General features: G+C 39.7%; 1 protein-coding gene across 3 annotated transcripts in view; it reads right to left on the reverse strand.

Annotated features, from left to right (window-relative positions):
- luzp2 (leucine zipper protein 2) overlaps positions 1-24,988 on the reverse strand; it is a 409,997-nt gene that overhangs the window by 128,991 nt on the left and 256,018 nt on the right. For all 3 annotated transcript variants that reach the window (XM_059976016.1, XM_059976014.1, XM_059976015.1), the window contains 2 exons: positions 6,346-6,408; positions 6,175-6,237 (listed from right to left, as the gene is read on the reverse strand). In XM_059976016.1, the coding sequence (XP_059831999.1) occupies positions 6,175-6,237; positions 6,346-6,408 (126 nt within the window). The remainder of the gene's footprint in view (positions 1-6,174; positions 6,238-6,345; positions 6,409-24,988) is intronic.

Genomic DNA, 24,988 nt, shown 5'->3' on the forward strand with positions numbered 1-24,988 from the left:
AATCCTCTCATGACTTCTGAAAATCAAGTTAAATCATAATAAATACCCATAACGAAGGTCAATAGCCCATTCTGTCTTTTTTTCTCATATGCGTGAACCTTTCCTATAATTGTTTTCCATTCCAAGGCAAATCACAGTTTATGTCTTTTTAACTGGAGTTCTAAGTTTGCTTTTCTTTGATAGCTTGAACCTTGTTCTATTGTCCTGCATTCATAGCTGGTTTCAAAATAGTAATCTCTTTTTTTGTTATTTTTTATGAGTTTTTACAATGCAACATGACAAAAAAAGACAAACATATCAAAAGTACAGTTCATAACAATAAAGAAAAGCACCCATAGTAAAATGGTATAAAGTTAGTTACCACCCCAACCTCCCACTACCCATCTCCAAGCCAACCTTAGGATATATGAGAAAGTTAATCAGAACTAAATCACCACAGAGCTGTATTTATAAAAAGAAGGTATATTGCCTACTACTTAACCTATAATACGTTTACACATCAAAAAACATAAATCTTAACTGTAAGAAGTTAGAAGTAAGGGATTTAAATGCAAAGGAAAAAAAAGGAGAGATGTCTCCTTAATCTAAATGGGAATTATGAAAATATTCAAGAAAAGGTCCCCACACATTTATAAATAGAAATAGTAATGTGTTCCTATTGCTGTAAAATACATAAACACATTAACAAATTTTATCTATCTGTCGCTGAATTTTAAGGCTAAACGTTCACCAGCTTTTCCTCATAAGCATTTATCTGACTTCACAGATCAATCTCCTGGATCACTCCTATTATTCAAATGTTTTGCTTCTGTCTGACTGATTGATACTGAACAAGGTACTTCACTATTCATGCTGAAATGCGACTAAAGGACTGTTCAGATCCACAATGAATCAGTACTTCACTGATTTAGAAATAATGAATGGCAGCCATCCTTTGATTCAATTTCTCCCTCAATGAACATGAGTTGATATGTTTAACATGGTAGAAACAGTGCTTCTGCAGAGAATTTATATTTGGAGATATTATTCAGCGATTTGTCGACACCACAATGCCATTGTCTTATCTCTGCCTTACACTCTTTCCAGATCAAGTCCCTAATCGGAAAAGTAAAATTTATTTGCTGATCACTATATTGCCTGATAATCTTCTATCAGGATGTTTGTGGTGGAGAGGCTTGTGCGTTTGTAGGATCCCAAGAGTAATACCCTCTGGAGTTTACCCATTTGACACTTAGCTCCTGTTAGGGTCACCTTTGGTGGTCAGGTCAAGGAGGAGGTTCTAAACTAAGATTGATCTCACCAAGACCTCAGTGCTGGAGCCAGCGGAAGTTAATGGTAATGAAGACAGACAAAGGGAAGGGTCCACAGATGTCTTGCGGTCTAGAACATCCCTGACATCGATCTGTCCAAGACTGCGTTGTGGCTGCACATGCATCAACTTTCCTACAGTAAACAAAGCCACACACAGGCATTCTCGATTAGGGAATCCACCCTTAAATCCTGGTTATGTCTACCCCCAATTGGCCTCTACAGCCACCTGAAGACCCATTAATAAAAAACATTTTAGGAGAAAATCATAGTGGACTGAGTGATCATACTTCTCGTACTAGTAGTAAAAATAATAACATTGTGTGAGTTTTCCAAGTTCTCACTAAGCCGGTGGATGCTAGAGTCAAAAATCCGAGCTGCTTTTTATGTCTCATTTCAAATAACTCGTATTGGCATTAAGCATCCTTGAGTCAAGTAGATACTTTACATTGAGAATGTAGACAGAAGACAATGTAGATGGAGCAAGAAAAACAATCCACTGATGGAACTCAACAAGTCAATCAGCCTCTGCATATGGAAAAGGATGTTTAATGTTTTCCCTAGACTTCTTACATCAGGACGCTGGCTCTCAAACAAAATAGTTTACTATCCCTTTGCCTTCACATGTGTTATGGGCACATTGACTTCCACCAATAGTTCACTTGTTATTTCAAGTAAAATTTAAGTTTTTTGTCATTCGATCTTGCATGTGAATATATTGCACCAACTGAAATTATATTTCTCCAGACTAAGGTGCACAACTTAGTACATACAACTCTCATACACACACACAGAGTACATAAAGTATAATTACTACAAACAAATTAAGATATAATAAGGTGCATTCTGACACCTCCTGCCTGATGGTAGGGGTCAACGAGATTGTGGGACAGATGGGAGGGATCATCAACAATGCTAAGGACCTTGCTTAGTCAGCACTCCTGGGTGGGTGGAAGAGTGTCACCGAAGATCCTCTCAGCCGTCCTTACAATCCTTTGTAGGGTTTTGTGGTCACATGCTTTGCAATTCCCATACCAGACAGTGATGAAGCTAGTCTGGACACTCTCAATGGCACTCCCATAATAATTGGTTAGAATGGTGGTGCGAAAAGGAACCCTGCTTTTCTCAATTTCCTCAGTAAAGTAAGTAACTAATGAATTCATTATCAAAGTGATTTACTCTAGTTCAGCAGCATGCTGGTTGAGGGGTAATAATTATCCCTGAACCTGATGGTGTGGGATCTTTACCCATAGTATAAGAGAATTTGTCATTGCAACAGTTTAGCAGTTTCTTCGTCAGCCATTTCAACTCAGGACTTGCACCACCAAATTCAAGAACAGTTACTACACCTCAACCATCAAAGGGAATAAATTAAGGACTCTTTTATCTAGTTATATTATGCTCGTTACTTATTACTATTTAGCTATGTCTGCATTTGCAAAGTTTGTTGTCCATTGATCCTGTTTACAGTTACTGTTCTATAGATTTGCTAAGTATATCTGCAGAGTAAAGAATCTCAGGATTGTTCATGGTGACATGTATGTACTCTGATAATAAATTTTACTTTGAACTCACAAATGCCTACCTCGTTCAGCTCTAAACTTATGGCAATTCAGTGCACATCTACTAAAACCTGGATTATAATAACTTACATTTTTCTTAAGTTGGAAAAAAATACCCCCTTTGGCTTTGTTGGATATTTAGATTCATGCTGAATTATAAATCACTCTGTTCTCATTTCACCTAAAATTTATGACACCTTTTAAAATATTCTTCCTTTAGGAATGGGACAACTGATGTGATTTATTTTCTTCCAACCATGGGATATAATTTACCACGTGACCAACCCAGAGTATAGCACATTTGAACGTAGACTTCGCAAACAGAAACATAGCATTTATTTTCTACATCTCTCAATGATTCTAACGTGTATCTAAGTAAATACACGTGCTGTGTTAACATACAGTTTCTTCATTATACCTGCCTTACTCCCGTTCATATACCTTATGGCACCTTGCTCAGAACTTCTCCAGTCTTCATAGTGAAACCAAGGTCAAAATATAATTCACAAAATTTTACTTTCTTAATTCTCCATTTAATTATCTATTTTGCCATTCTTGTATGGATTAGCTAAATGAAAAAACAAACCTTGAGACGTGATGGTTTTATTTTGTAATTGCCAGTATTTTGTGGTGGTAATGGCAGCAAAACTCTTAATCATTTGCTCTGTGAAACTACCAACAGGTTTCAGATTTGCAAACACTTATGCGGTTTAATTACAGCAAATTCAGCTCCCCTGCATGGACTGCACCAATTACAACCGTCTCCCCTGCAAGCAAGAAAATCCATTTGAACTGAAGTGAATCTAAGCACTGCCAAGAACCACTGAAGTAAAAACCCAGATATTCTCATACTTTGTGTTATTGTCTGTGAATTTTAAGATGGTGCCAGTGACTGATAAACAATGTGCCTAGCTCCAAATTGCAGTCACGTATGTGCATTGCAATTTCCACACATAAAAATGGCAAAACATGATGGATTTTGAAACAAATGCATTTTTATATTTTAAGTGCTCATTTATGATATTCCTACTTTTAGCTTATATCCCAGTCTTTATTTATACCTCTGTAATAGATTTTAAAAGCAAGTTGGAAATTGTGTTTTCTGCAATTTTGTTTGCTGCTAAGAGTACTCAGCTGTTCTAATGTTATCACACTTGATGTTTCCTAGGGGATCATTTGAACTGATCCCTGGCAGCAATAAACTTTGGAAAATCGGAAAGTCTCTTTGGATTTTTGTAGGCAGAAATGCTCAGGGCCATTGACAAATAATAGCCACACAAGTTGGGTCAATACCTAAAACTATTCTACTGATTACAAAAAAATAAACCAACTACTTCATAAAAATACAAGTGAATTTCTGGAAATCAGAAACTAAAATAGAAAGTGACCATTAGAGTTTTGCTAATAGTACAGTTAACCTGTGAATATTTTTATAAAATCTCTAGAGGTGATTCTGGAAAGTGGGTTGTTTCCATTGGAAAATCAAACTCCATTGCTTCTAGTTGGTCTAGTAAGAGAAAAAAAAACTACTTTATTTGTTATAATTCTCAACATTAAAACTAATTTTATTCAGCTACATTCCCCATAATTAGTTCATTTTACTTCAAAGCTATATAGAGATTGGACTGTAAATCCTTTAAAAGGAATAAAAGCCTTAATGATATAATATACTAAAAAGTATGGGTGATAAGATAGACAATACATCTCTACCAAAGAAGATGTAAGACACTCCTTCCCTCCACAAGCCTGCAGCTCATCCTTGGACAAGGTGGAACACTTGCTTAGCTCCCCTGATCAGGATCACGTGAACCCATGGAAGTAGGGAGTGGATGGTCGAAAGAGAAGCCGGTGAATATTGCAAGTTCTGGGAATACAGCAGCTGACGCCCGGTCTCTGAAGAGTATTGATTAATGGTTGGTACAGCCCATCCTGTGAATGCACTGCCCAGGGAAGACAATGGCAGACCACTTCTGCTGAAAAATTTGCCAAGAGCTATCATGAAGACCATGATTGCCCATGTCATATTGACACAGCATATAAAAATGATGACTAGGAAAAGAAGCAGTAACAAAATAATGGAAATACTCATTACAGCAGTCAGGAGCAAGACTTAAGCTAACTCAAAATTCATTCAATATTACATCTGAGTTGAGATGAAACATTAGCTCAACTGCATTTGTCACAACTGTTGCCTGATTTGTACAGACTTCCAGAATCTCTAGTATTTGCCTTGATGGGAATAAAGTTGAAAATGTCAAATAATAGAGCAATAGCTTTAAGGTAAAGGGGGACAGTTGGCCAGTTTTTTTTTTAAACACTGAATTGTCCCAACAAAGTGGTAGAAACAGATACAAGCAGTGTTTAAGAGGCTTATAGATAATCACATGAACAGGCATGGAATGGAAGGATATAGAACACACACCATTAAGGGAGATTACTGTAAATTAACTTTATGGTCAGCATTGATATCACGGGCTGAATATCCTTAACCTGTGCTGAACTGTTTTATGTGATATGCTCTAAAAAATAATCAGCTGTTTTGATTGGTGATGGTGAAAAATAATTTCTCCAGAAATAATGTCTGTAGTTTTTCCTGATCAGCTGTACCCTCACTGGCCACTTTACTAGTAACCTCCTGTACTTAATAAGGTAGCCACTGAGTGTATGTTTCTGGTCTTCTGCTGCTGTGGTCCATTCATTTCAAGGTTGGACATGTTGCGCATTTACAGATGCTCTTTTACACACCACTGTGATGACATGTGGTTATATGAGTGTCTGTCACTTTCCTGTTAGCTTGAACCAGTCTAGTCATTCTCCGCTGTCCTCCCTCGTTAACAAGGTACCTTTGCGCACAGAAATGTCACTCCGTGGATTTTTTTTTTTGTTTCTCACAGTTCTCTGTGCCTGAAAATCCCAAGAGATCAGCAGTTTCTGAGATACTCAAATCACCCTGTCTGGCACCAACAATCATTCCACAGTCAAAATCATTCATATCATATTTCTTCCTTGTTCTGATGTTTACTCTGAACAACTGAACCTCTTCACTATGTCTGCATGTTTTTATGCATCGAGTTGATGGCACATGATTGGTTGATTAAATATTTGCGTTACCTAGAACGTGTATAGCTGTACCTAATACAATGACCACTGAGTGTAGATTTATGACTTAGAAGTTTTTATCCTCTATATATTTGGAAATGATATTTAATCGGTACTTGTTCAGAAGTGGAAATATTAATAGTCTTATCATAGTGTTACACCTTACCTATGTAAATCATGCTGACTCATGCAATTGTGGTCTCACCTTAAAAATCAAATCCTTCTTCCCATAACGTAGCTCCTTAAGCTGTGACTGGATCCGTTTGGACTGCAGAAGCAAGATAAGGGATGAAAAATATCAGCATTAATTTAAATGCCTAAAGATACTTCTAGCTTATTCAAGTGTGTTTACCAAATCATGACAAAACAAACCTACCTCTTCTGCGTGAATGCCACACTGCTTGTTCCCAGACAGAAGTTTGTTTTTCAGACTTTTATTCTGTGTAAGAGAATTACTTCATTATTTCAAATGCCTTAAATTATTAAAACCTGCAAGTAGACTAAATATTTTATGATCACTTTGCAAAGGTGAAGTTATCATTCCCATGTTTTACAAATGAGGCAGGAACTTCATGGTAATTTTTTAAAAAAATCTTTTTAGATTTAAATTGTGCATCTACCTCTTTCTGATTTCTGCTTGGTAGAGTTAGATTGTTTTAATCAGATTAATTACCGTGGAGGTGTTTTTGCAGTCTGATTATAGTGAATGCAAGCCACTTTCCTGCAAGTCCTTATCCACCTTGTCCTCTTTTTACTATATACCCAACAATTCTGAATAGTTCATCTTCAGATGAATTTTAGATAGGGTAGGCATTAATAAAAAGGTTTTGGTTCTCAATTACCATTTCTTTTGTGATGGACATTGATTGCTGCAGCCTGCTTCCCTTGTTTGGAGGTAAGGCAGGCGGCAAGGCAGCAGTGTCACATTGGTTGTAGCTAGGACTAGACCTCAGGCTTGTGTTGTAGCATGTCATCCAAGCTCGGCTGGTGTTGTCTGCTCCTGTTGGTGTTGCCCTCCAATGTTAGATCAGTGGAATTACAGACTGGACTGCCAGGAATCATCAATTTGCGGGACTTGGACTAAAAATTTGTTTTCTTACATGATAATGTTCTTTTCTTTCTCCCCCCCCCCTTTTCTTGGAATGCGCTTGTAAGTTTTTCCTCCTTGGCTGCAGAGAAACACTGTCTCATTCAGCCATGTCCAGGCGTGGTTTGAATAGCAATTAAACTTGATTTGATTTGAATTGATTTGAAATAGTTTATTTATTTACTTATTGAGATAGAAAACAGAATAAGCCCTTCTAGCTATTTGAGCTGTGCCGCCCAACGACCCCTGAATTAGTTGTTCAGTCATTGTCAAGTCCGACTCTTCGTGACTTCATGGACACCTGCACACCGAGCCTTCTGTTGGAAACTGCCTCTCTAAGATCCCCCAAGGTCATACTCATTTCCTTGATTTAACCCTAACCTAATTACTGGACAATTTACAATGAACATTTAACCTACCAACCGGTACAACTTTGGACTGAGAGAGGAAACCAGAGCACCTGGAGGAAATACATGCAATCATGGGGGAAAATCTTACAGGCAGCAGTGGGAATTTAACCCAGGTTGTAACACCCCTGCAAATTTATTGAACTAGGGGAAACAAAATCAACATTTTGATTTACTTTAAGTGGTGAAAAAGGATCATTGGCGAGTTTCTATACATGAAGTATTGGCCTTTTTGAATGATTAGCAAATTTACGTTCCTCACACAATGCAGTAATAATTATCATTACATGTATAACAACATTATAATTTCTGATCCAACCTTTCCCTTCTTTCTGAGGTGCAGGATTTTGACCTGAATTGAACAAAAGTGGAAATAGCACCTCATCTGCTATTCTGTATGCTTTTATTTAAAACACATTAGCAGTTTCTATTTTGCTGGTGTGGTCATGACGATATCGCTATGGTAACAAAACACATAATTCCGGAAGAAATATCTAGCTGGTTCATACTTCAGTGTCTCATAATTTGTTCCAGCAGTAAATCTGCCCTTGAGATGATACTCCGTCATGACAAAATGACTTTGAAGAGCAAGCTGCATGTAATTTAAATGAGGCAAAACTTTATTTCCATTTGTTTGTTTGTTTAGTTCTTCCATCAAAATCTCTGTGAGTGAAGAAACAACACAACTGGACCAGGCAAACCAATATGTAGGTTTTGAATATCATTAAATCCTCAGGTCTACTAATCAGCTTGCTGATCAAACTTCAAAAAGTCAGTAGTGATTTTTTGCATTATGTTAATTAACCAAATCTTTTGTGGAATCCTGTATTTGTAACTGAACTGTTATAGGAGAAATATTACTGTAGGAAAAAAATTCAGTTTTCATTGTGGAAATTATATTGTGAAACCATTGTAAACCTTTCCACAATGTAATCAAATACCACATTTGGAGAACAACTAAAGGACATTTAAGAACACTACAGCACAGAAACAGGCCCTTTAGCTAATCCAGTCTGTGCTGAACTATTAATCTGCCTACTCCTCTCGACCTGTACCCAGACAATTGCCCTCCATATCCCTCCCATCCATGTACCTATCCAAATTTCTCTTAAATGGTGAAATTGAACCCGCATCCACCACCTGTGCTGGCAGCTCGTTCTGTGCTTTCACCACCTGTGAGTGAAGAAGTTCTTCCTCATGTTCCCCTGAAACATTTCACCTTTCACTCTTAGCCCAAGTACTCTATTTACAGTCTCACCTAACCTCATTGCCACTGATGCACCATCAATAACTCTCGGAGACGTGAGGTGAGATATAGGCTTTTATTGGCTGGAAGAAAGAACAAGCAGCAATTGTCCACCATACTACATCCTGGAGACTGAGGCTGGGACTCAGTCTCCAATCGCCTTTATACCGGGGTCCGTGGGAGGAGCCACGGGAGCAGTCAGCAAGGGGGGCATGTCCAGACAGGTCTATGTAGTTCACCAAAGCAACATCCTTGTAAATTTTCTTTGCACTCGTTCAATCTTATTTACTTCTTTCCTGTAGATAGGTGACCAAAACTGCACACAGTACTCCAACTTAGGCCTCACCAATGTCTTATACAACTTTAACATAACATCCCAACTCCTGCACTCAATACTTTAATCTATCAAGGCCAATGTGCCTTAGTCTTTCTTTACCACTCTAGTTACCTGTGATACCACTTTATTCCCAAATCCCTGTATTCCACCACTTTTTTCAGTGCCTTTCTGTTCACCAATGTAACACCTATCCTGGTTGGTCATACCAGAATGCAAATCCTTACACTTCTGCACTTAATTCCACCTGCCATTTTTCAGCCAATTTTTTCCAGCTGATCCAGATACCGCTGTAAGCATTGATTATCTTCTTCGCTGCGCTGTCCTCTGTACTCCCAATCTTGGTGTCACCCGCAAATTTACTGATTCAATTAATCACGTTATCATCTAGATGACAAGCAACAGCAGACCCAGCACCAAACCCCATGGCACTCCACCAGTCATAGGCCTCCAGTCGATAAGATTGATTAGACGTAGCCTACCACACATGAACTCGTGCTGACTATTCGTAATCAGTTCCTTTTCCTTTCTATCCAAATGCTTACATATCCAGTCCTTTAGAATACCTTCCAATAACTTGCCCACTACTGATGTCAGAGTCACTGGCTTTTAAGTTCCTGGCTTATACTTAGAACCTTTCTTAAACAAAAGAACAACATTAGCTATCCTCCAATCCTCTGGCACCTCACCCATTCCTGAGGATGTTTTAAATATCTCTGCTGGACACCCTAAACTTTCTACACCAGCCTCCTACAGGATCAAGGGAACGCCTTGGCAGTCCCTGGGGAGTTATCCACCCTAACTGGCCTCAAGACAGCAAGCACCTCCTTCTCTGTAATCAGTACAGGGTCCATAATCTCGCTGCTGCATTTCCTCACATCTATAGACTCCGTGTTCATTTCATCAGTAAATATCAATGAAAAAAAAATCCATTTAAGATGTCCCCATCTCGTTCAGCTCCAAGCATAGATTACCGCTCTGATCTTCCAGAGGAACAGTTTTGTCCTTGCTATTCCTTTTGCTTTTAGTATATCTGTAGAAGCCTTTGGGATTCTCCTTCAACCTCATGTCTTCTGTTTACCCCTCCAGATTTCCTTCAGTGTTCTCCTGCAGTTATCTCTCTCCTCCAGTATCTTATTTGTTTCTACCTGCCTATACCTGCTATGCACCTCCTTTTTTTTTTACCCAGGGCCTCAATATCTCTCAAAAACCAACGTTCCATAAATCTGTTTTCTTTGCCTTTTATTCTGACGGAAACATACAAGCACTGTACTCACAAAATTTCACTTCAACTTACCAGGTACGCCTTTGACAGAAAACAACCGGTCCCCATCCACACTTACCAGATCCTTGCTGATTGCCTTTCGCCAATTTAGGACCTCAACCTGAGGACAAGACCTTTCCTTTCCCATAATTACCTTGAAGCTAATGGCATTATGATCACTAGATGCAAAATGTTTCCATACACAAATTTCTATCACCTGACCTGTCTCATTCCCTAACAGGAGATACAGTGTTGTACTCTCTCTAGTTGGGACTTCCATGGACTGATGAAGGTAATTTTTCTGAACACTTGACAAACTCTATCACATCTCAGTTTCAGTCAATATGTGAAAGTTAAATTCGCCTGCTGTCAGAACCTTATATTCTTGCAACAGTCTGTGATCTCTCTACAGATCTGCTGCTCTAAATCCTACAGACTGTTGGGTAGTCTATAATTATCTCATTAATGCGGTCATACATTTCCTATTCATCAGTTCCACCCATAAACTGTCACCAGATGAACTCTCCAGTCTGTCCTCTCTGAGCACTTCAGTGACATTTTCCCCGACTAGTAATGCCTCCCCTTTCCCTTAATCCGTCCCGCTCTATCACATGCAGAACTAACAATCCTTTCCACTAGGACATTAGTCCCCCACCATTTCAGCTGAAAACCATCCCTCTGTACAAGTCTCTCCTTCCCTGGAAGAGTGTCCAATGATCCGAAAGTCTGAAGCCCTCCTCCCTGCACCCAATCCTAAGCTGTATGATCTTCCTATTTCTGGTCTTACTAGCTCATGGAATGGGTAACAATCCTGGAGATCCTCTCCTTTAACTTGGCACCTCACTCCCTGAATACACCTTGCAGGACTTTGTCATCCGTCCTACCCATGCCATTGGTCCCAACATAGACCATGACCTCTGGCTGCTCACCTGTCCAAATTTGAATGCCGTGGATTCAATCCGAGATGTCCCTGACCCTGCACCCAGGAGGCAACAAACCATCCAGGAATGTCATTCTCATCCACAAAACCTCTTTTCTGTATCATCAGCCAACACATTCCCTATCACTACTGATCACTTCTTATCCTCCCCTACACTTCTGAGCCACAACACCAGACTCAGTGCCAAAGAATGGATCAGCTCTCCCTGGTAGATTGTTTCCCCATCCCCATGGCCCCAGAGGAGCCCTGCTCTGGCTGCCTATTCCCTTTTTCTCTCCTGAAAACCACCCAAGTACCTGCCCTTTCAACCTAAGGGTGACTCTCTTCCTTTACCTCCTACCTATTGCTTCCTCATTCTCTCTTATGGGCCGCAGGTCATTAAGCTGTGGTGACAGTTCCTTAACATGATCTCTAAGGAGTTGCAGCTTGGTGCACTTTGTGCAAATATAGTTATCAGGGAGACTGGAGGTCTCACACAAGAAACATCCAACTATCTCCGGACCCATTCTTAGCACACTATCTATCACACTAAAACTTACTGGCAGCTTACTTAGAGCCTACATCTCTGTTTCCTCTAGTCTGTTATCGACCTGGTCTACTGAGCCATAGCCGGGCCACTCTAACACTGCGCCACTCCAACAATGCTTATATCTCCTTTCTTTTTATTGGCTCAAGCGATGACTCACTCTTAATGACACATGCAGTTTCAACAGTCTCGCACCCTGCAAGATGTCATTCTCTCACTATTTCAAACAGTGATACACTCCCGACAAGACTTGCAGTTTCAAATCCCCTCCCCCCCCCCCCCCCCCAACCCTGTAAAATGCCACTCTCTCATTCCCTACTTCAAACTTCGGTTTGATATCTTATTTCATTCAGTGGTAACTGGGGAGAAGATACTTTTGCATTTGGAAGAACAGTGGCTCACTTTCACACACTCAACATGTGAGTGCCAATGAAGTCCTTATGATTTGCATCTGTTTGCAAAGATACTGGTGCTATCCCTACTTTGAAACTGAATCATATGAGAATAGAGCTATGGGTTAAGAAAATTCATTGCAGGTGGAATTGGTCAATGGAGGACAAAACAGCACCAGCATAATGGGAGATCTGAACTGGATGCTACCTGCGGCTCACAGCCCCTGCCTACTCGGACTTACCTGTATCAGATACAGATGGACAATTCACTGACTGGACGTACCAGGGAGGCATCTATCGAGGCAGAGATTGGAAAGGTGAATTCCCCATGTGGAGTTCAGTGATGAAGCGAAGTGACAGATGCTGTCACCCAATATTACTTTGTACTACCACTGATCCACATCGCTTCATGATATCTTTCTTTGGAAGAGATTAATGCAGTTGGCTGCCTTTACAGCAGCTGCCACAAACCAGCCAAATCAAAATATACAGCAGGGGAATTCAGAATAAAAATAGTAGGTAAAATTCATTTGGCAAATTTTGATAAACAATTACATCAGTAAAATAAACATGAGAAAATCTGGAGAAGTTGGAAATCCAAAGCAACACACAAAACAGTGCTGGAGGACTTCAGCAGGTCGGGCAGCATCGATGGAAAAGAGTACGTTTTGGACTGAGGACCCTTCATCAGGATTGAAAAGGAAAAGGAGAAGATTCCAGAAAAGGAGGTGGGGGAGGTTAAGGAGGCCAACTGGAAATGTGATAGGTGAAGCCATGTGGGTAGGGAAAGTCAAGGGCTGGATAAGAGGGAATCTGATAGGAGAGCAGAGTGTACAATAGAAGAAAATTAGAGAGGAGAGGACCCAGGGGAAGTAATAGGTAGGTGAGAAGAAGTGAATGGTCAGAGTGGGGAATAGAAGTAGGTACGAGGGGAATTTGTTCACCAGAAGGTGAAATATAAGGCTAAATTTTTGAGTTTCCAGTCAGGAATATGCAACTCTATCTAGCACTGAGTACTGTTGCTGTAATAATTATTAAACAGTAAAATAAATAAAATAATAAAGGAACATGTCTGATACTTGGACATTGAGGTGAATTATTAGCTTTGTTTCTCTCCCCACAGGAACTTTCATATTGACAGCTCCAGCATTTTTGTTTTTTTTTAATTTCAGATTTTGTGTATCTACCATATGTAGCCTCTGGGCAGTTAAACAGAAGTTTACTATACTGAATTTTAAAAGGAAAGTGGGAATAGATCACCCACAGGACGATGAGGTAAATTTTGTTATGATATGCTTCCCACGTGCACTTTTGCTAACTGCAAATTCTTACTCAGTCCCTAATGAATTGGAAAAAGCAATGATTTTTAATTGCAAGTATGACATCCTTGTTCTGCTTTCTGGGTTGCACCTCCACTTAATGTTTAGTCATGCTATTCTACATCAGTGATGTTATTTTCAATCAAGCAGAGATTTATCAAAATTGCACTGGACAGTCTGTTTGGATTATTCAGCAATTTCACATGTCGTGAAATGGGATCCTTTTTAAACGGAGTGATCAGACTGCTGTGCATTTGCCCTTCAATATCTTTCTTTATTGTTGGCTAATACTGCTACAACAGCAAGTGTGTTAAAGGGACTTGTTAAATTAGATCTGATAGACAGGCATTCTGCACACATTTCTTGACTCTTCTATAATGAATATGATATTTAGAGTTAGTTTGTTCTTAACAATTTCTGTATTAAATTGAGGAATAATAGTTCAAGTATATTTGATTTGTCACTCATCTGAATCTGATCATTTATGTAAATCATCAATAAATTATGATATAGAATGCAGCAATGAAATGTCTTTTCAAAAAAAATAACCTGCAGATCAATAAATTTATTGACATTTTCATGAAAGTAAGTATTAATCAACATTTATAATAAGAAGAATTTTATTACAGACTTTTGTGGCTTTTCAGAAAACGATTTCATTTTTAATTTGAAATGCGAAGTAGAAAGACCAAATAAGACATAAATATGGAATACCAATAGAAATTTCAGTTTGTTTACCTAATGTGTCCACAATGATAAAAGGCAAGGACAACAGAAAAATGAATGGCCCGCATTAAAGAGAATCATGTCAAATTAATAATGAGCTGTAAGTATATTGGAGGCAAAATAAGAGGAGAATGATGTTTTGAAGTTGTTTGATAAGAGATTGATGCATCAAAAGATGCAGTTGAAATAGATCACTCCAGTGGAATAACTCTGCAAGCAATTATCACAATGATAACATATAAATGCCAATGTGTTTTCTGTTTCTGCACATTTCAAAGGACTTGATATCGTCGATCAAGTGGGCCAGATTGAAAATCAAACCCAGCAAGTCACAGAGCTTCTCCATAGTTAAGGGAGTGCTGAAAGACAAAGTTCTTCATTGGTGATGACCCATTTTCAAATAGTGTCTGAACAGCATGTCAAAAGCCTGGGATGGTGCAACACCAGCCTCACAGACAAAAAGTAGATACAGCAACTAAACCAACACATTGCCAATGGCCTGGATAACACTGACAAGACCACACTGCCTGGAAAACTGAAGTTCTGGTGCATAGTTTGGACACCTACTCCGGGTAATGAGGCCAGTCACTCTCTATGTGGTCCCACTAACAATCGTGAAGAAGCCCGAGCCAACCATCACATCATTTGTACAGAAGTGGCTCAGTGCCCCAAGGTGTGTCAGTAACAACAGTCTCTATAGCAAAGGAGTCCTTGAACTACGTTTCACTGGCTTTACAGAGGAATTAAAGTGGTTTAAGGTACATCTACAGATGACGCTCTAAGACTCTTATGACAAGACCATCAGTAACGCTGCACGGATCTTATCAACTGGGTGGAAATGGACTCCAGCTGATGTGGTGCAGGATGCAACAGTAGTCCTTAGATATAGAGACATTGTGGGGCAGGTCCCACAGAGCAGGAGTGGATTTGGTCTGGCAGCAAGAGGATCTATCTAGAACAAGGCCTCAATTCCAGAGTGAAGGAAGATGGTTGTCCAGGACATGTGGTGACAAGAAGAGTTGGTCAGATGTGCAAAGGTCATCTCCTTGGCTAAACAGGGGGCAATGGATGGAGTGAGAATGCACTGAGTGGAGGAAAATCAGCTGGAAGGACATATGGGAGATGGAAGCAAACAGCTTTCTCTTCAGAGCTACATATGTTGTGTTTCCCTCACAAAAAAAACTCCACCAGAGGCTCGGTGAGGGCCCAACTTGTGCCCTGTGCCCAGTTCTGGCAACCCTCAAGCATATCCTGGCAAGCTGCAAAACCAGCCTCACACAAAGCAGATACATGTTGCATCATAACCAGGTCTTGAACCGTCTGGTAATAGCAATCAAGACGAAGGGGATAGCAAACAACTCCTTGCCTTCTAGAATGACTAATGCTCTGACACCAGCAGCATTCGTCTGGGAGGGAGGGAAAAGACCAACTAATCTCCCTTCCAAGCCAAAAATAGGACAGATGAACGTGGTCTGTGACTTGAAAATGCTGGTGAATATCAATAAACCACTCACCTTTCCACCAGCCTTAGGCCAGATTTGGTTCTCTGGTCCAATTCATTACAGGTCGTCTACATCATATATGTCAAACTCAAGGCCCGCGGGCCAAACCCGGCCCGCGGTGGAATTATCTTTGGCCCGCGAGATAATATCTAATTACTATTAAAGCTGGCCCCAGTAATTGAAGTGCCAATGGCGTATGATATGGCTAATGCTGAGTTTATTCAGGTACCAGGTTTTCAGGGTTTTTAGTGTTTATTCGGTTTCCCTGGCTTATTTCCTGAATATCATTAATGAATAATTTTTTTTTCTATTAGAGCTGGTCTGCCGGTATATTGCATGCACCACTAATACTACAAATCCCACAATGCACTGCCAGTGCATTGCTCACGCTTGCCTTAGTCTCTCATCAGCATCCTTATGGCGCTAGTCACGTGTGGTCAACTTTCAGCTATCCCTCACCCCAAAAATGGCTGAAGGAAAGGTGGACTTTGAAAACAGGGGTTTTCAAGGCAGGTGGGAGGCAGAGTATATGTTCGCAGATATAAAGGGCAAACCTCTTTGTCTTGTGTGTGGAGACAGTGTGGCTGTAATTAAAGAATATAACGTAAGACGACACTATGAAACGAAACACCACGACAAATACAAGCATCTGGACAAGAAACAGAAGCCCGCGATGTGCAGTCAAAAGAGTGGATTGGTGGGCAGGATCCGGGAGAAGATGCGGGAGGAAAACGGCGCAGGTGAGCTGACAGCTTATCACTGCATCATACACCAGGAATCGTTGTGTGGCAAAGCCTTGAAAATGGAACATATAATGAGCACCATAACATGAGCAGTTAACTTCATAAGAGCCAAAGGTTTAAATCACCGCGAGTTCAAATCGTTTCTGGAGGAGTTGGGTTCAGAATATAATGATTTGCCCTATCACACAGATGTGCGATGGTTAAGCCAAGGAAAAGTGCTGAAAAGATGTTTTGAGTTGCGTGAGGAGATCTGTCAGTTCATGGAAAGCAAAGGGAAAGACACAACAGAGCTCCGGGATAAAAAGTTGCTTTGTGAAATGGCGTTTCTGTGTGACATCACAAGCCATCTCAATGCGCTCAACCTGCAGCTTCAGGGGCGGGGTCGTGTGATCACAGACATGTATGCTGCAGTGAGGGCTTTTAAAACCAAGCTGCGCCTGTGGGAGACGCAGATGCAGCAAGAAAACTTGAGCCATTTTCCGTGTTGCCAAACTATGAAAGAGCAGGTTTCTACCACAGTGTTCCCACGTGCAAAGTTTGCCGAAAAACTTAGCATACTTGGTGCCAACGGCGATTTGCCGACTTTGAAGCCCAAAAAAGCAGGTTTGAACTGCTCAGTAATCCATTTGCAGCTGACGTGGAAAGCGCACCAACCAACATACAAATGGAGCTGATTGAACTCCAATGTAGTGACACACTCAAGGCAAAGTATGACTCGGTGGGTGCTGTACAGTTTCTACGTTTCATTCCCGACACAATGCCCCAGCTGCGTATCCAAGCTGCTCAAATGCTCTCTATGTTTGGCAGCACATATCTGAGTGAACAACTGTTCTCTTTGATGAAGATAAACAAAACATCACACAGGAGTCATCTTTCTGATGAACAACTTCACTCAATTCTGAGGATTTCCTCAGCTCAGAGCCTGACTCCAAACATTGATGAACTTGCATCCAAGATGAGATGCCAAGTATCTGGCTTAGACTAGTGTGAGTCACAGAGTGTTGGCCTGTGGAAAAATGTTTTAATTAGAAACTACTCCGGAAAAAGCTGCAGATAAAGCCATAAGAAATAAATGCAACTGATTATTTATTTATTTGTTTAATGTTCAATGTTGTTTCTGTAGGCAATAACCTAAGCTTTGTTAGTTCCAGGTTAATATGTGTAATAAATTCATTTCAATAAGTTTTGCAATAAACGCTGAACCAGTCCGGCCCTCAACTTGTACCGATTTTAAAATTTTGGCCCACTGTGTATTTGAGTTTGACACCCCTGGTCTACATGGTGGAACTCACAGTCCTGTGGGAGAATTCAGTGGCTGAAGCATATGAGTGCACGAGGCTTTGCTCTGTAGATCCAGTAGCTGAAGCTCAGCGATGGGGCTGGAAAGCCACAGTTTGTCTGATGGACGTAGCTGTAGGGACTTATAGCCACATTCACCATTAAATTACTGAAGGAGCTGGGGGTCCATAGTCAGACTCTACAGCAAACCATCAGAGCCACTTCAGAGGTGGCAGAAAGAAGCAATCACTAGCTTTGGATCAAGCATAAAGACTTCTCCTGGATAGCATCAAGAAAGTGGGAAGACACAATGGGGGGGGGGGTGCAGGTGGAGTCACTCTGGGACACCAGAAGTCATCGTCGAGCCCTCCGGAGATGTAGCGGGCTAATCGATGAAAAATGGAGGGAAGATGGTGCCCACTTGAAAACACTTGCGTGTCAACCCTGTGTTGTTCTCGAGATCAAGGCAGTCTTGAGAAAGTGCTCATGATCAGTTAGAATGAGGGATATTGAATTGAATTGACCTGATTTCTTACATCCTACACATACGTGAGGAGCAAAAATCTTTACGTTACATCTCCGTCCGAATGTACAATGTGCAAATTATAGTACAAATGTTTGTAATTTGTGATAAGTAGTATGTACAGTAAGACATACAACAAAACAGTCAATATAGCTTAGAAATACAATTGTGTCAGCATGAATTAGTCAGACTGAATACCTGGTGGAAGAAGTTGTCCTGGAGCCTGTTGGTCCTGACTTTAATGCTGCGATACTGTTTCCCAGATGGTAGCATCCGGAACAGTTTGTGGTTGGGGTGACTCAGGTCCCCAGTGATCCTTCGGACCCTTTTTACGTACCTGTCACTGTAAATGTCCTGAATAGTGGGAAGTTCACATCCACAGATGTGCTGGGCTGTCCACACCACTCTCTGTAAGTTCCTGCGAATGAGGGAAGTACAGTTCCCGTACCAGGCAGTGATGCAGCCAGTCAGGATGCTCTCAATTGTGCCCCTGTGGAAAATCCTTATGATTTGGGGATTCATACCAAACATCTTCAACTGGACTAACAGCTTATCCTGCGCTTTTTGATTTTGACATGGGTCTGAGTGTGGGTTTGTCAGAGCTCCAGCTCATTTTTCCACAGGAAGTGTGAGAAATCATATTTACTGATTTATTAATATACACCGCGGAATAGGCCCTTCAGGCTCCTGGAGCCACGCAGCCCAGGATCAGAATCAGGTTGAATATCACCATCGTATGTTGTGAAATTTATTGTTTTGCCGCAGCAGTACATTGCAATACAATATGATAAGAACTATGAATCACAGAAAGAAATATATTTATATATACTTCTTACTGTAATTCATAGTTTTTATTATTTAACTATATATAAGTTAAATTAACTTTGTGGCAGCAGTACAATGCAATACATGATAATACAGAAAAAATTTAAATTGTGAATTATATGTATATCAAATAGTTAAATTAAATAAGTAGTGCCAAAACAGAAATAAAGGAAGTTGTGAGGTTGTGTTCATGGGTTCAGTGTCAATACAGAAATCTGATGGCAGAAGCTGTTCCTGAATCATTAAGTGTGTGCCTTCAGGCTCCTGTATCTCCTTGCTTGTGGTAGCAATAACAAGAGGGCATGTCCTGGGTGATGGAGGTCCTTAATGATGGATTCTGCCATTTTGAGGCATTACTCCTTGAAGATGTCCAGGATACTGAGGAAGCTTGTGCCCATGATAGAGCTGACTGAGGGGAAAATAAACTAAACTCTGCATTTTCTGAACATCTGAATCAAAAGGAGAAAATGATAAAAAAATGTAACTTCAGCTGCTCTGTTCCTTTAACAGAGGTCTAAATCTATACCAAAGTAGCACTGGGAAAACTGCAGCTCTGAAAGCCCATTACCATTTCTATATTTGTGTTTAGACAGATTCTAGTAGATTAGGTCAATGGCTTAAACAATTGGAACTGCTTGGCTTTGAAAGGAGAAGGATGATTGGGATCTCATAGAGACACATAAAATACTCAGTGAAATAACAGAAAGCTCACCCAAAGCAGTATTTCAAGACAAATTGTGACTGCAGGCAACTGGTAAGAGTTCACAAGCGAAAGGTTCAGAAAAGCTGACAAGTACCTCTCTTTCACACAATGCGCAATTAATTGCTGTGACATAAACACGAGAGATTCTGCATGTGCTGGAAATCTTGCGCAATGCAAACAATATACAGAAAGAACTCAGCAAGCCCGACAGGATCTTTGGAAATAAAGAGTCAGATATTTTGGGCCGAGACCCTTCATCAAGATTGGAAAAGAAGGGGACAGAAGGCAAAATAAGAAGGTGGGGAAGTGGAAGGAGTAGGGAGAGAGGTGATTTTGTAGTATTTGCTGTGACATATTTACTACAAAGGTAGTGGAGATAGAAGACCTTGAAGGCAATATAAATACAAATAGTTGTAATATGAAAATATAGATCTCAATGAAAGATTCTCAAAATCTGCAATTGAGATGATGGCCATTGTGATTATATCCAGATTTGTTCTGTATCCAGGCTGCAATACAGAAGTACTATATCAAAGGCATCAATATGAAATGTGGCTTCCCTCTTCATAGATGCCAGCTGACTTCTTGGATATTTCCAACATTATCTGTTTTTACTTCAGGTTTCCAACATCTGCAGTATTTTATTTAAAAATAGAAGTGACAGCATGTGGTATCAGGTCGCAGTATTGCTGCTCTTTCACAGAACAACACAACAAGAAATGTCACTATTTTGTCTTTGGTAAAGCTATCTAATTATCTCCACGTCAATGCTCTATCCCTTGTTAAACCACTTCACTACAAATATGTATTTAATTCTCTTTAAAAAAACTTTGCTGATGAATTTGTTTCCACCAACTTTTTAGACAATATCTTTTTGAACACAGTTGTTAAATATAAAGATTCACAATGTAGCCTCAGGTTCTTTTGTCAGTCATTTCAAATATGTGTTCCCTTTGTCACAGAAATCATTCATCATTTACTCTATCAAAACAATTTTTGTTGTTAAACAACTCTATCAAATCTCATTTACTTCTACTGTTCTCTTCATGTCTGTTGGAGTTCTAATCACTTCATACTATAAGACCATAAAACCATAAGACATAGGAGCAGAGTTAGTCCATTCACCCAACAAGTCTGCTCTGCCATTCCATTATGGTTGATCCTGAATCCCACTCAACCCCATACACCTGCCTTCTCGCCATATCCTTTGATGCCCTGACCGATCAGGGAACTATTGGCTTTCAGCTTAACTTGGACTTGGACTCCACTCCAATCCTTGCAGTTAGGGTCATCTCTCAGTCTCCATGTGACTATTCCAGTCAATCATCTTGATATCCTAAGGCTTTTAGTGTTCTTCTTAAAATGCATTGTCCAACATTGAATGTAATTTACCAGATGAAGCTTTCTAATATTTTAGAAAGGTCCAACACAAATTGCTTTTCTATTCAGTACCTTTATTAATAAAGACTCTTGTGTATTCTTCAGCACTGTTGTTCTGCTGTCTCTAAAGTTTTTTTATAGTTCCTCCCCATTAAAAGTGTCAACTGTTTATTTCCCTCCATAGCTGCTGTCTGACCTGTTGATTGCCTCCAGCATTTGTGTGTGTTATTGTGGGACCATTTAATTTATTGTCTTCATTATTCATTCTACCAAATTGAATTGCTTCAAAAGTTATTCCTTTAAAATAGGCTAGTGCTCAGATTGTGTGCCAGACATTCATTTACATCGCCCTATTAAAAGTTCAGAGGATGCATGAAACAAGATAGCAGTAATTTTGTCTTGTACAATACTCTAGTAAATAGCACATATTTTACAACTCTTCCTAAAGCATTGTGTACGCTTCGGAATAAATAACTCACATTGGAAGAACAGCGGCAATGAAAGGATGATAGAATCATTCCTGCACAGAAGGAGGTAATTCTAAACTTGCACTCCATTCCATTTCTTAGCAGATCCTTCCCCACAGACCCATTTTTACATTCTTTCTCCATATCCGTGTGATAAAGTGGCATCAGTAACCAATGCCACTCAATGGCAACGTCCAGCTAACAGTTCATGAAATTACTTCTTCACTATCTTCTTTTAAATCTACTACTAATGTGTGTGTGATTGGAGCCAGTCGTTTATGTTTTGATCATGTTTTTTTTGGGCATACTGAGTGAACTGGTGCTTCCGCTGTCTCCAAGGGAATTTGGTGTGGCTGAGAGCGAAGTTGAGAACCGAATGTACCGAATGGCAGAGCGCACACCCATGATCGGTTCCAATTCTCGACCAACTTGCCGATTGAAGTGTAGAGCAAGTGTGAAATCAACAAAGATGAGAGCAGATGGTGAGAAGGTGCTCAGCCTGGTCTGCCTCTCCCTCTCATTCGCTGCTGTCATAGTAGTAGTCTTGGGTGTTGGGCAAGGTTTGATTGACACAGTCTGTGGACTGGACTCATTTTTAGAGGACTCTGCAGTTCATGTTATGTGTGTTTTTGGTTTCTCGTTACTCCCTTTTTATCACTAATTTGCATAATTTTCTTTGTGGCGGTCTGGCTCCGCTACCTGCAGTGAATGAGCGACCCAGCACTAAATTGAACCGAAAAGAACTAAACTGAACATTCCAAGGATTCTACGATTTGATGTTTAATATTCTGTGTGCTATTCATTCATTTTTTTTTGCCATTTGCACAATTTGTTGTTTGTTTTGTGTGTTGGATGTTTGATGTTTCTTTGAATGGTTTGTTTCGTAACTGTCTGCGGGAAGACAAATCTCAGGGTTGCATACTTTGATCTTTGAATCTTTCAAATAGCTCTGCAAGTATTTCCCTCTAGTATGCCCATTCCAACTCTCTTTTAAAGACATGGATTGATTTTGTTTCCACCAGTCTTGTAAAAGCAACTTCCAGATCATAAATACTCCCCATTTTTAACTATGCATTAAATTTTGAGACTGTAATCCCCTGTTCCCTGAACTATCCAATAATAAGAACAGATTCTCCAATATCTACATTGACTGAAATAGTCATGATCTTTTATTCATTTATTCATCTGTTAATATTTTATCACAATAATGGTGGTCAAAGTCAAAGTAAATTTATTATCAAAGTACTTATACTACCATATGCTACCCTGAGATTCATTTTCTTGCAGGCATTAACAGGAAAATAAAAAAATACGATGGAATTTATGAAACACTATATATAAACAAAGACTAACAAACAACCACTGTGCAAAAGAGGACAACTGGGAAAATAAAGAAAAAGAATAATACTGAGAATGGCAGCTGTAGATTCTTTGAAATGAGTATGTGGTTTGTAGAATCAGTTCAGGGTTTGGTGGGTGAAGTTATCCGCACCACACCAGTTCAGGACCCTGATGGTTGTAGGGTAATGCCTATTCCTGAACCTGGTGGGGTAGGACCTAAGGTTCCTGTACCACCTGCCTGTTGGTCGTAGCAAGAAGAGAGCATAGCTTGGATGGTGAGGGTCCTTAATGATAGACACCTTATTCTTGTGGCAACGCTCCATGTAAATGTGTTCAGCGGTGTTTGGAATTATGTAGATCAATTAGGTCAATGGCTTGAAAAAAAAAGAACTTCCTAGCATTAAAAAGAAAATGATCATGGAACTTCTTTGGGTAAAAAAGTTTAAGTGAAGCAGCAAGACATTAAACTGAATGACTACTTGGTGTTAAATTCTGATGGTAAGGCAAGAAAACAGCAAAAATGATAGAAGAGATATATTCACAAGTATTGAGAGGAAGCAATTCTTTAGAAAAAACAATAATCAATATCTGGATCAGGTTAACAGTTGGGAATGCAGACAAAAACCTTTAGGTCATTCAGCTGAACATTTGCAATTTAGATCCATTGGTTTCCATAGAAGACTGGATTTAATAACCTTTGATGAGTCATTGTGATCTCCAAATAACTTCAGTAAAGACTGACCTTTCAAACTCAGGTATGGATACTGTAGTATCAAGTTTCCACACTGACTTCCTTTAAGGAGTCAGAATGATAAGGCACAGAGAAAAAAAAACAATTTGACCCAAAGTGTGATGTCATCTTTTGGTGGGGAGCCATTGCATTTTTTCTATTGTTTGTTATGAAGCTGTGGAAAGATTACATGTGAGTGTGTGGAGGGCCAGATGGTGGGATGAGCAGGGAATGGAAAAGAAGGTTGAATCTTTTCAAAAGTGATAAAAATAGAAATTGCACCCCAAATTGTAGTAAATTTGAGATTGGACTTCTGAGACTGTACTCAAAACTTTGTGAATCATTAAGCGCAAAATCAGCCTTGAACAAGTGAACCTGGTCCATGATATAAAACACAACGCTTGAATAAAATAGAACTCTAAAAATACTTCTGTGGCACAGGTAACTTGGTTTAGTTTAATCAATGTAATGGAAAACTACTTTCATAATTGTTCACAAACCATCACGTGTAAATTGACTTTATGTAACTGAATGTGCTTGTTAGAAAGATATAGAAAATAATTTGTCATTTATTCTAGGGTTCCATAATTTCCATAGACCATATGCCCAAAAGACATAGGAGCAGAATTAGGCCAAGACTGTTCCGCTGTTCCAGCTTGGCTGATTTATTACCTTTCTGAACCTATTTCTACTGCCTTCCACCAAAAAACAGAGCTCGTCTGGGATTTGAACCCGGGAGCTCTTACACATCAGACCAACATATCCCGAAGCAAGAATCAAACCCCTAGACCGAGTAAAGTAAAAAGTAATGCCATTAAAAAAATCTTTAAATTATGCTTTTGGCACAGGTATGCCAAAGGAAAAATAAAGTTTAGTCTTGAAATTGATTTGAACCTGCAAAGTCATGTTTATTCATTTGTGCAGGCAACAATCAACACAACTCTACAAAATTCAGTAGATGCAATCAAGAGTGGGTGGCATTGAAGTACAGCACATAGTGCTGATGCCTTGTACCTCTAGTGACCATGCTATTCCATATTCTACCTCTGACTGTGTGGTCCAGTTTCCTCTCACATCCCAGAGACGTGAGTGGAGGTTTGTAGCAGGAGAATCATGGCCATTTGAACGAGAGTGGATTACAAGGGGAATGAGTAAAAAAGAATAGGATTTCTTTGAGCTGGAATGGTCTTGATGACCAAAGTGGCTTCCTTCCATTTCATGAGAAATATAAGAATGTAAGAACACATATCCAAATTCAATTAATCTGGGTCCTGCCATCGAGTAAT

Source organism: Hypanus sabinus, chromosome 7 (assembly GCF_030144855.1).
Source record: "Hypanus sabinus isolate sHypSab1 chromosome 7, sHypSab1.hap1, whole genome shotgun sequence".
Lineage (NCBI taxonomy): Eukaryota > Metazoa > Chordata > Chondrichthyes > Myliobatiformes > Dasyatidae > Hypanus > Hypanus sabinus.